Source organism: Epargyreus clarus, unplaced genomic scaffold (genome assembly GCF_041222505.1).
Source record: "Epargyreus clarus isolate Ecla_fem2 unplaced genomic scaffold, WU_Ecla_fem_2.2 ptg000007l, whole genome shotgun sequence".
NCBI lineage: Eukaryota > Metazoa > Arthropoda > Insecta > Lepidoptera > Hesperiidae > Epargyreus > Epargyreus clarus.
The window spans coordinates 5530690-5543876 of record NW_027332215.1 but is presented as its reverse complement, the minus strand read 5'-3'; the positions used below and the strand labels follow the sequence as shown (position 1 = coordinate 5543876).

Here is a 13187-nt window from a genome sequence, read left to right as displayed (position 1 = left end):
TTCATGTTTTATTACAATATAATTAAATACTCGATTTTAACTACGACGAATAACGACAAATTATTTGTATTATTTTATGCTTTTTTAAGTGCAAGGCTTTAATGAATACTTTTATTATCGCTTTTGTCCCTTTTAGTTTGTTTTATGTAATTATTCACGAGTATTATCAAAATGGGTATGCAAATTTGTAAATTTGTTTCGTTGCTTAAAAAAATGCTTAAAAATATTATTTACTAAGTATTTGTGTTAGTTAGCTCTGTATTATTTGCTAACTTATGCTTTACTTCAATAATTATAACCGAATACCACGACATTACCAGGGTTAATCCAGACTCACAGATGGCCAAAAAACATTAAATTATCCATACATAATACAATCGTGTAGTTTTATCATATTTTTGGGCAAGTATATATTATAATAGTAGTCTTATTTTTGTAATCGTATTTGTAGGGGTATTTTTATCTCAGTGCTTGTTTTTGAAATTGCTAGGTCGCAATATCGTCGGGATAAAACGAAACTATATTTCTCCGTTTCATGTTCAGTATCGTGCAACATAAGTCATACAAAAAATTGAGAAGTTTCCAAAATTAGATTTAATCAACAGATATAGAAATTTCCCCCTGGTGCCATGTACAGGTACATTTACAGGTGCATTAATAAGCCATATTTTTCAATCGTAGAAGTCAGTGAATTTATCATGTAGTCAGAAAGGTCGAAACTATGAAATTATGTAATACGCTCTCGCTCGCACTTTCGCGTGCGATAGAGAAGGCACTATTATGTGAAACGGCATATGGTTGCGACTGAATGATGAATGACGCTAGTTATTCTGCATTTTTTAAAACAACCTAATGGGAAATTGATGTCTTTATTGAAGTCGGTTGAAGGACAACAGTCTGATAAAAAATTAAATTCGAACGCATTTTGTATTTATTGCAACAAATAAATTAATACACTCAAGGAATTTACACATTTTTGGTACTCTTGTATAAGATTACATTGTAAAGGTATTTTTAATATTTAAACCCTACGACGATGTATAATTGAACAAATACTGTATTTTTATAACATTTTTTTCGTTTTGATTGTAGATATTAAATAAAGGCTTAATATTATTTAACATATAAATTAGGTGTATGTAACTATATATTTACATATAGAGGTAATATTACCAAAATATGGTGTTAATTATGCTAGAACCTTAAAAATTTCTTCATATCTTACGTCTCTAATAATATAGTGTTACCAGTAACACATATAGCTTTTTCAGCAATATTTGAGTTAAAACTCCTTTCAATGCAGAGCATATCCAAAAATCCTTTCCTACTTTCTGGCTTTTACATTATGTATAATGAGCGAGAGGTAAATAGAAATATCGATATTTTGGATTACAATCTATATTGAATTAAGTTATACTGTTTTCCATTACACGCATTAAATGTAAAGGTTGTATTGAAATGCTGCGGACGATGATGTACTTTGAGTATTTTATTTGGATTAATTGAATGTTTGATAGTATTATGGTCGTATACAATGAAACTGGTAGAATCTTTTATGATCCGACTCCGACTGCACCATTGCCTATTTCTGCCTAATAACAGCAGTATTAAGCGCTGCTGTGTTCAGAACACAGCAACGCTTTGAAGATTGTGGTAAGGGAAACTTACTTTTTTGATTTTCGAGGTATGTCAGGTTAGGCCTCGGGGGTAGCGACGCATCTGTGGTTGACCTCAGGTAGGAATCTAATCTCGTCTGGGGTTGATAACAGATGTTCATGGACGGCAGAAGTCTCTTACCATCATATGGGCTGATGACCTGATGTCGGCCCTAGTCGCGTTTTTCACCTTAGGCTTCCCAGAACAGCTGCTCTTAACACTGCAGTTATTGGGAATAACTAAGTTTTGCGTTAGTGCCGCCATAAAAGGATCTGCCATCATCGAACTTCAGTGCACATTGCGGCTATTAGGCAGAAATACCACAAAGGGTTCAAATACTTAAAAAAATTCAGACATACGCATATGTGTCTACTTTGATTAACATCCATAAGCTCCTGTTAGAAAGCTCTAAGTGCCCTATTCTGTTTGACATGCTGTCATGTCTGTGACATGTGCAATTGTGCATGCGGCTGCTATCGCAGAGCCACATGAAATTAACGGCAAAACTCTTTAACCCTTTGCAATTGTTATTATGTCTTCTACTAAAAAGATGAAGATAAACTTTCAACCATGATTTAAAGAGTTGTGAGCATAGTGTCTTGAGGTTATCGAGTTAATAAGAGCAGTATAAATATATTATTTACTGATTTGCAAGCTACGTAGCTCGCTTGACGACAGAAACTCGGTGATTTATACATACTATAGATACGTTACGTGCCCACTAAACAACTCAAAAAAGTGATCGAAACTATATTGACAGCACACATGCACGTTTTTTAATTTACTTACATTTTACTACATAGACAGATATTCTATAAGGGACAGAGCTATAAGAACAATAAGATAAAAAGACAACTACTTTTTGACATTGCGGTTCAAGTTTTATTCATGCGTAAATATTGTGAAAGGAATACTTTGTCTCTTGCTTGTCAGTTCATGGCGGACCAAACACGAAAAATAAACAAAATATAATAATTTCTCCGTACTTCTTATGATATGTGATTCCTTGAAACTTGTTAATTTTTCCCATAATTTGTACTTTTGTATAAAATTATATTTAGGCCGATAAAATTTCTATTTTCTATATTATTTTTGATCCCGTTGTTCCAGAGTACCTGAATTGTAAATTTCAATACCTGTGTGATTTTCATGAGCGGGAGCTTCGTTCCTCGGACTCTCGTGCCCTCTCTGTTCCTCTTCACCGCTCTGGGTTTCTCTCCAATTCTTTCACGGTTCAGTCGGCTCGGCTTTGGAATACTCTTCCTGACAGTCTTAGAAAAATATGTTGCAAATATTCTTTTAAGAAAAAAGTTTGTGCTCACTATTTCAAAGAAATTAATAATTAGACACTAGTATCTTTATTACTATTTTCTGGCTTTTACTCTTATTCTTATTATTACACACTTAGTTTCTGTTCCTCTTTTTTGTTTTTTCTTTCCCCTTTCACATTTATTGTTATTATATTTCTTTTTTTCATCTTATTGACATTTATTTATATCCTTCTATGTTATTGAACCGCCTTCAATTTATTTCTGCACATCCTCAAGGTTGACTGGTAAATGCTGCAATGCATTATGGCTCATTTTCATTGGTCGTTAGAGCCCGCGTTCGGGGTACGGGAGATTTCTGTTTAAGCATGCCATATGTTCCGCATGCGGTAACCGTATTCAATAGTCGATGACGCCCGCATGCGGGATGTTTGATATTCCTCACCGCACATGAAATTGTGGTGCTGAATAGACGTACCTGCACCAATTAATGTTGTGTGGAGCAATTTTATATATTTCTGACATACTTAAGAAGAAATTATTAGCATCACTAAAGAAAAAGAAAAGAACTAAACCACCGCAGCCCGCACTATGCTTGCTTTACACCAACCGACGAATTTCATTGGTTGTTAAGGCCGCTTGCGGGGAACACCTGCATTCTGTATATCGACTACATATTGAGGCACTTTCACTAGTTGTTATACCGTATTCGGGGACTCCCCGCATGCTGTTTATCGACCAATGAAAATGAGCCATTAAGTCCGCTTGTTGTACCACAACTTTGTTTCGGTCAATAAAGTATAAATAAATAAATAAATAAATAAATAAATAAAAGAAAACATTTAGCGTTTACCGTACAATACGTATCAATCACTTCGCCGCGCAAAAACGACTGAGTTAAGAAACTACAATTGTGGTCTTTTGTACGTTTCTAATTTTGCCTGCTAGTAACGTATCTTTTTTTTTTTTTGGTGCGGTGTTCACTTGAGTTCAATCGTCTATTCGGGAAAGTCTTGCCACATTTTGCTATGATCGTGATATAATGTCATTTTACTCGACGTTTGTCTAAAGTAAAAATTAAAGCGTTTTTATTAATGACTATTATGACAAAACGTTATATTGTTGTATCGAATATTATTTGTTAATATTAAACGTGACAATAATATAACGCATTTAAGTTATAAGAAGTATGTTAATGGTAAACGATACGTGCTAATAGGATCCTGGCGCGTGCTAGAATTCATTGCAAATATTTTATATACTAATATTGTGACTATTGTCGATTAACGATGGGTGCTTTTACCGTATTTGTATAAAGATAGCATTACACAGTGGCCTTATTTTGTAAAAAATACATTTTTAATATTATGCTTTACAATATGTATGTATTTTTTAAGTTCTTTAATGGTAAACGCTAAGTGCTAATAGGATCCTGGAGTACGTTAGAAATTATGAGTAAATGTTTAAGCATTATACAAATAGCTAGAGTATTTCTTTGAAATACTGATATTGTGACTATTGTCGATTAATGATGGTTGCTTTTACCGTATTTGTATCATGATAACATTCTACAGTGGCCTTATTTTGTATAAATTTCGTATTTAATTAATAAACTTCACAATAATATAACGTATGTTATATTACATTCGTTAATGATAAACGCTAAGTGCTAATAGGATCCTGTGAGCGCTAGAAATCATGTGGCAAACGTTTAAACATTATACAAATAGCTAAGGTATTTCTTTGAATTACTAATATTGTGATTATTCTCGATTAACGATGGGTGCTTTTACTGTCTTTGTACCAAATGGTTAAACTTAATACAAATAGCTAAGGTATTTCTTCGAAATACTAATATTGTGACTATTGTCGATTAACGATGGGTGCTTTTACCGTATTTTGTATAAATATTGCATTATTTTATTAAAATCACATATTTTTCATATCAAATAATTATATTGTATTTTAAGTAGGTTTTGGAGAAAATTTAACTAAAGGGAATTTATTTGACTTAGTAACAGTTTAATAATTTTAGTAATTATTGATATGTTCTAAATAAAAATAACGAAAAATTTTTAATAAGGGTCAATGTGATTTACCTACCAGTAAGTAATTGTAGGGTTCTGGACCCAAAGGATAAAAAGGAACCCTATTACTAAGCCTCCGCTGTCTGTCCGTCTGTCACAGATAGACACTTTATTACGGAGTGTGTATAACGGTGGCCGCTATAAAAATAAATACTTAAAATAATATAAACTCTAAAATAGATGGATCGCCATACAAGAAACCGTTATTTTCCGGTGTTTTTCGCTTTATCTATTGCCCCGTAATAGTTAGCCAGATCAAATTTCACAATGCATTTACTTCTAAGGCTGCTATGATAATAAATACTAAAAATAAAAAATAAATGAAAATTTGGCCATTTTAATACTATGTAACCCTTGAATGCAGTTGCGGACTAGGCTCTTCAGAAGTTGGTATAATTTTGCAAGTTTTTAAAAGTGTCCATAAATGAACTTAAAGACATTTGGAGGCTCCCTGGGACCAGAGGCCCCTGTCCTACCCCCATAGTCCGCTAGTTCTCAATGTGTGATGAATTTTATATTGTAAAATAATAATAGCTATATCTAATTTCATTGACAATCCGAAACCGATATTCGGATATACATAAAATAAAAAACTGTTATCTGTGGGTAGTATGATGGTATTAAGTACTTTTTAACATTATTACCGTATTTTTTTCAAAAGTGTTATGCTACGAATTTGTATACAATAATATTTTATAAACATTTTTACGTATTGATAATATAACGTGCCAGTACATTCCAACTTTTGGGCTAATCAGACTATCTTTTTGTGCATATTAATGTGATAAACATGGTATGAAGAATTAAAATTAATACACAATCGATAAATTATCAAATTATGTATCTATATAGTATATGAGTCACTTCTTAGTGTTCAAATAATGAGTAAACATAATACAGAATAACATTATTCGCAGTAATTTTATATTTTGTGCATCATTTAAATTGGGTTTTGCTATAAATAAAAGGTGATCTCCGTGAAACAAAAACCTTAACTTTATAATTATTTATTAGTAGCCGATATTTCTAAAAGTATTTTGGTTTAAAATTTTGGTTGCATTACTCGTAGAACAATATTATAGAAAACAATGTGCGTATTGTAATAAAATTGTGTATATGATTATGAAATATTATATTTAGGTTAATTGTTACATTTCTTGTTATATATAATTAGATTTTAATTAGTTAATTAAAAAAAGAATTCTGAGGTGGTAGTCAGATATTTTTATGTAATGTAATTCAGTAATTACATTTAAGAAGAAAAATACTTCATTTTTTGTATATTATTATTAGAATTATATATTTTCAATAAAATAGACTGTCAATTTTAAGTGTTAATGACCATAGGTTCGTTACAAGAGATTTATTATTTTTATGTAGATTTTAAGAGCTTGATAATATTTTAAAAATCATATGAATATTAGTGTAAAAAGCATAATTGTACGAATTTAATAATAATTCTTAAATAAAAAGTGCCACGTATAATTTGTTATATTATTTACATTTTAAGTTATTTTTCACACTCCTGCTGCCCATGAACATCTGTATTCAACCATTCACCCCACATAATATAACAGTCCTACCAGAGGATGCAGCTTAGCTAGCCCTGAGGATTAAGGAATAAAACACAAATTCACAATACGGCGCCGTGAAATTCTACGTCGGAGTGAACGCCGTGATATAAGTTTTCCACAGACCTATATCTAAATACAGTATCTTGGGTACAAATACATTTATCTAGATAATATTTAATGATATTTATTTCTGTATGAACAATGTATTCGTGGAAATCTGTCTTCACAGTTGCATTTGATTGGTAAATTATTTCAGTACATTATATTGATCAAATATAATATTTTATAATTTTTAGCCACTCATTAAATTACATGCAATGCTTGATTATCTACATATTATTATAATTATAATTCTGAAAAAAACTAACGGAATAAACGCTGGTATTTTACTTACTCATTACAATCAAAAGCGATTCATATGAATACTCATATATTAATAAAAAATGTCAAGCTGCCGATAACATCATTAGTTATAGTACACCGTGAACTGTTTGTTCCACTTGGTAGCAAGGTACAAAACAAATGTAGATATATAATGCATTATGATGCTAGATTTCTGGAATACATCGCGATAAGTTGAAGGAAGAGACTTTTAATCAATAATGTACCCAACATTTTTTCTCCAAAATTTTAAACAATATACATTGTAGGTATTGGTTCAATTTAAACGTGTGCGAACATCTGTTTTTTATTAGGACCGATCAGGACTCAGATGTGGTGACCGAGTAAATCATGGAATAAGTCCACGACATGGCTTTTGCTGATATGCATTATGAATTGCTGTCGAACCCCCCGTATACATCCGATTTGGCTCCCCCCGACTTTTTCTTGTTCCCAACATGAAGAAATGATTTTCGGGAAGAAAAGTAGGTCAGGAGGAAGTAATCGCCGAGATAGAGGCGTATTTTGGAGAGTTCCAGAAATTCAATTTCTCCAAGGGGTTAAAAATATGGCACGAACGTTGGGAGAAGTGTATCTTTCTAAAGGGGAATCATATTGAAAAATAAAAAAAAAACACCTTTGAAAAAGTTGTGACTTCATTTATAACACTGAACCACACTCGTATAATAATATAACCAAGGTGTAGCGTCAGTGGCGTAACTATACCATAGACCCGTGGAGACTCGTGGCAAATTTATTGCACGAGGCCCTAAGAATTTTTCGCTCACGATTACATACTTTAGTGATTCTTTTGTTCTGGCGACCTTTTTTTTCGCTTATTTATACACATTTTTGGTCACTTTTGAGTTCGCAGCCTCTCGGGCTACGAGCTCCGTCAAGCAGTGGGCCGATGGTATTTTGCCAGTCCTGCCACCATTTAGTGACGCCACCGATGAAAATTCGAACTGTTTTCTGATATACAAGTTCTGCTTATAAAATATCACCTACCTAATTGGATATGTAAAATATTCAACAATAAGCTAATTCTCTTCACTATATCAAATCTTTATGAAACATAAATGGGCCATGAATATTTAATAGTATCGTGATTTTATGCTTCGTGTACCCTTCATTTAACGAGTTATCTGCTCGATCAGTTCGTAATTGCTGCCGCTATTGACGCTTGCCATACCTATTTTTTATTTTCGTTCTCAGTCCTGAACGTGTTATTCACAATTTTTATTCGTCGAAGAAGGTATACCAAATTAGTATTCGAGCTTTTTACTTCCTAACCCCATTTTCTTCTTAGATTCTTTAAGACTTCCTAGTTTAAAAAAAAACTTCATTCGTACTAGTTTACTGGCTAGCACAGTAATATCTTAGATATAATAAATGGCTTTCTAAACCCAGTATCAGCTCTTAATTATAATTGTCGGTATCTTGAAAATACTTATAACTAGGCATACGAAGTACCTGCTCGTATATAGATACGATTTACATCTAAAAAATACTTTTTCTGTCCTTCAAGCTATCGTTTTCTACTATGGTCCACTTCAAACAAGACAAGCAGTTGGGCAGAACCAAGGCTAGTTTAGAGAAGAAAGATGACTCCAGGCTTGGCTGCTGGAAGGCTAAGTTTGTTCAGTTTTGCAAACGAACTGATTTGCACGGCTTCAAATACATCGTGATGGAAGAACTCAATGTCGTTGAGAGGTTTGTGTATATTCTTGTAATTATTGCTATTATTGGAATACTGAAAAGCTATAAGCCCTGCGGCGTAACAGTTACAAGACCAGTGTATAACTACTCAGAGATCCGAGTTGTAACCTCGGTCGGTTTCCTCGCCGTGGTTACTGTGTAATTCCCAATTAAAACTGACAAGCCACCATAGATTATACACAAGCCACAGACTATATCTACTACTCATCTCCCTCTTTAACATGAATAAATTTAATCACAATAATCAACTAAGTATGACGGTTTTCTTATGACTCTTCCATATTTGGAAGTACTAATGTTATTTTCATTTTTGAAACCTGGTGACTTAGAATTATGTAACGATGAAAATGAATGTTGCAATGGTGATCGAGCATCTGGCAATTCTTCAGTAACATTATCATCATTACATTCTTCTGGTCTTACAATATTTCTATTTATTTCTACAGTTTCTCTTATAACATCAGACACATCTGGAATAGAACTAAAATCTACACAATGTGAATCAGACTTAGAATGTTTTATATGCAGAGAATTTCTAATTAAAATTTTACCTTTACTACTGACAACTCTGTATGACCTAGGATTGTCAGTTTTATCTATAATCACACCTGGCTCCCAAGTTTTATTAATTGGATTTCTTACAACAATCTTATCCCCTTTTTTAAAGTCTCTTTTAAAAGAAGCATTTACATTATAATACTTTTTTACTTTATTATTCCTATTCATTTGCTGTTTAAACGCATCACAAATAATTACTTTAGGCTGTAGCTGCTTTTTTACTGCAGGTAATTTTGATCTTAATAAACGTCCCATCAACATTTCTGATGGTGAATAATCAGTTCCCGCAACTGGTGATACTCTATATTCAAGCAAGGCTTCATACAATTCCTGTTCTGAATCACATTTTTTTATCATATGCTTTGCTATTCCCACCGCTTTTTCTGCTAATCCATTAGACTTGGGATAATATGGAGATGAATGAATTAAATCAATATTTCTCTCTTTACAAAATTTAACCAATAAAACACAATTAAACGGACTATTATCGCATATTATTTGACTAGGAATTCCATGAACAGAAAATAATTGTTTTAACTTTGTTATTATTATCTCAACTGACTTGTTCTCAATAGCAATTATGTCAAACCATTTTGAAAAATAATCTACTACAATTAAGTAAGATTTTCCACCATACTCAGCAATATCCATTCCTAGTTTCATATAAGGCAATTCAGGTATTTTATGTTGTATAATAGTTTCCTTACGGTTACTGGATTGATATTTTTCACAAAGTTTACATGATTTAACATACATCTCAATCATTGTTGACATTTTAGGCCAATATAGTAAATTTCTCGCACGTTTTTTACATTTATCAATTCCTAAATGAGCATTACCATGAATTTGTTTAAGCATGTCAGTATACATACTCCTGGGTACAACTACTTTGTCATTATAAAATATTATATTATCTTTTATTAACAACTGGTCTTTTATTTTATAAAACTGATGCAGTTCATGATCTGTTTTACAATAATTTTTCCAACCTTTACTAACAAAGTTAAGAACTTTTGATAACATAGCATCTTTTGTGGTTTCATCTTGAAACATTCTTAGTTTAACTTTACTTATTGGCAAGTACTCTTCTAATGTAATAGTATGAACAATATCCGACATGTCTGGATCATCATATATTTTATCTTTCAAATAATTTCTTGACAAATAATCTGATATAAACATAAATTTCCCTGGAACATATTCAATTGTAAATGTATATTTCAGTAATTTAAGTAACATACGTTGAATCCTATTAGTTGATTTATGAATTTCTTTAATAATAATGTGCACTAATGGCTTATGATCTGTCTGTACTTTAAATTTATGCCCATAAATAAACTGATGAAATTTAGAAATAGCAAAACAGACCCCTAACAGTTCTTTTTCTACCATACTATAATTTTGTTCAGCAGATGTCAAACTTCTTGAGACAAAAGCAATAGGTCTACCTTCCTGCATTAAACACCCTCCTAAGCCGTCTTTACTAGCATCAGTTTGAACAATAATTTCTTTATTTAAATCAAAATAACTGAGTGTTGGAGCTTCACTTACTAATTTTTTTAATAGATTAAATGCATTTTGTTGTTCTATATTCCAGCTCCATTTAGTATCTTTCTTAAGCAACTTTCTCAGTGGCGCAGCCACATTAGATAGATTAGGAATAAATTTGTGCAAGAAAGTAATCATACCTAGAAACTTTTGTAAAGATTTCTTGTTTTCTGGTTTATCCACATTTAATATTGAATCAACTTGTTTTTTATCTGCTTGAATCCCTAATTCTGAAAAAACAAACCCTAAATAACATACTTTAGGAATTTTATATTGAAGTTTAGTAGGATTAAACTTAACACCATATTTAAGTGCACGTTCCATAACCATTTTAAGAACTACATCATGTTCCTCTTTGGTTTTTGTAGCTATAATTATGTCATCATAGTAAACTTGGACTCCTTTAATATCTCCAAATATTTTAGTGTTTTCTCTTTGGAATATTTCCGGGCTGGAACAAAGGCCAAAAGGTAACCTATTAAATTTATACCTACCAAATGGTGTATTAAATGTACACAAAAAAGTAGAGCTATCCTCCAATACTATTTGATGAAACCCGTCTTTCATATCAATAACTGTAAAATATTTCATGCCAGAGAGATTTGCAGTTAAATCTTCTATTGTAGGAATATTAAAATGTTCTCTCATAACATACTTGTTTAATTCTAAAGGACATAAACATAAACGTAAAGATCCATTTGGTTTTTCAACAATAATTAAATCATTAACCCACTCTGTAGGTTCTGTTACTTTAGATATAATTTCCTGAGCTTCTAAGTTATTTAATGTCTCTTTCAATCTAGGCTTTAAAATTTCAGGGACCCTACGTACTGGTTTTACAATAGGAACTGCTTTTTCTGACAATCTTATTTTATATTCAAACGGTAATTTGCCTAAACCTGTAAAAGCATCTTTATATTGTTCTAAAAACTTACCACCCTCTGTTAAGTTATTAGAAACTTGGTAAACTCTTTTAATTAGAGACAACTGAACACAAGTGTCCCTACCCAGAATTGGTGTTGTGTCACCTTTTACAACTGTAAATTCTATTATTGTATCATTTCTTCCCATTGGTTTGCATTTAATACTAATTACTCCGACTGGTACGCTGACAAAACCTCCATAAGTAGTAACCTTCTGTTTATTTTTCTTCAATCTTATTTTTCTTGGGTTTAATTTCTGATAAAGATGATAGGGCAGCACATTAATATCTGCTCCTGAATCAAGTTTAAATTTAATATTCCCAATTTCTTCAATATACACCTCATGTATCCAATCTTCTCTTTTATTTTTCATTTGGATCTGTTCTATTCGCAAGCTATCTACATTATCACTCATCATGCTAGTTTCTACCTCCTGAACATTTCTACTGTCTTCTTTCCATTTCCTTGCATTATTTTTAGCACACATGTTTTTAAAATGATTGAGCTTTCCACATTTATAACAAGTCTTTCCATAAGCTTGGCATTCATTAATACCATGGAATTTGCCACATTTATAACACTCAAATTTGCTTTTCTTAAGTCTCTTTTCTTTGTCATTTTTTACAAGAAAAAGACTATTACTCACGCTATCACTTTGCATAATTTCTTTTTCTTTCTTATTTTGTTCAAATGCTCTGCCAATCTGTATTGCTTTTTCTAAACTTAAATCCCCCAGGGCAAGCAATTTCTCCTGCAACACTACGTCTTTCACTCCAATGACAATGCGATCCCGTATTAACGAATTCAATTGTTCTCCAAACTCGCATTTACAGGCTAAGAGTTTAATGCTTGTTTGAAATGAGTCAAAACATTCACCATCTTCTTGCACCCTTTTGAAGAACTGGTAACGACTGAATACAATATTTTTCTGCGGCGCAAAATATTTTATATCACGGCGTGCGTAAATTGACGTTTTACGCACGCTTCGCGTGCGCAAAACCCCCATTTCCGACCCCGTAATATAAAATTTTATACAACACGCGGACGAAAAATGTTTTTCTGACTCGTGTGATTGCAGTCCTCGCCTGCGGCTCGGCCTGCAAACTCACACTTGTCAGAAAAAAATTTTTCGTCCTCGTATTGTAATGTACTATTTCAAAAAGTTCGACGACATTCTGGAAAGTCCTTTCTGTCGTTGTAACCTGCTTCCCCGAGTCGTTTAATTTAAATGAATTGTATATTCGCAGCGCTTCTGGACCTGCAGCGTTTAGGAGCATGGCCACTTTTACTTTTTCCGTTTTATTTTCCAACTCGTTAGCAATTAAATAAATTTGAAATTGCTGAATAAATAGGGCCCAATTCTCGGCAATATCGCCGCCCGTTTGTAATTTAGGCACTTGATTGTCCATTTTTAATTTTTTACCAGTTTTTTCACCTGACACCATGTGTAATTCCCAATTAAAACTGACAAGC

At 32.3% G+C, this 13187-nt stretch overlaps 1 protein-coding gene and 1 long non-coding RNA gene across 2 annotated transcripts in view; one reads left to right on the top strand and one right to left on the bottom strand.

Annotated features, from left to right (window-relative positions):
* Positions 1-8411: 8411 nt before the first annotated feature.
* The window catches only part of LOC140743272 (sodium channel protein Nach), a 29139-nt gene continuing 24363 nt past the window's right edge, over positions 8412-13187 (top strand). Inside the window, exon 1 of the mRNA XM_073074433.1 lies at positions 8412-8679. Coding sequence (XP_072930534.1) covers positions 8510-8679 — 170 coding nt within the window. The 5' untranslated portion in view covers positions 8412-8509. The remainder of the gene's footprint in view (positions 8680-13187) is intronic.
* Positions 9716-12655, bottom strand: LOC140743274 (uncharacterized). The gene is made up of 2 exons (XR_012102427.1): positions 11727-12655; positions 9716-11242 (listed from the first exon to the last, which is right to left on the bottom strand). It is a non-coding gene; the product is annotated as an uncharacterized LOC140743274 (long non-coding RNA).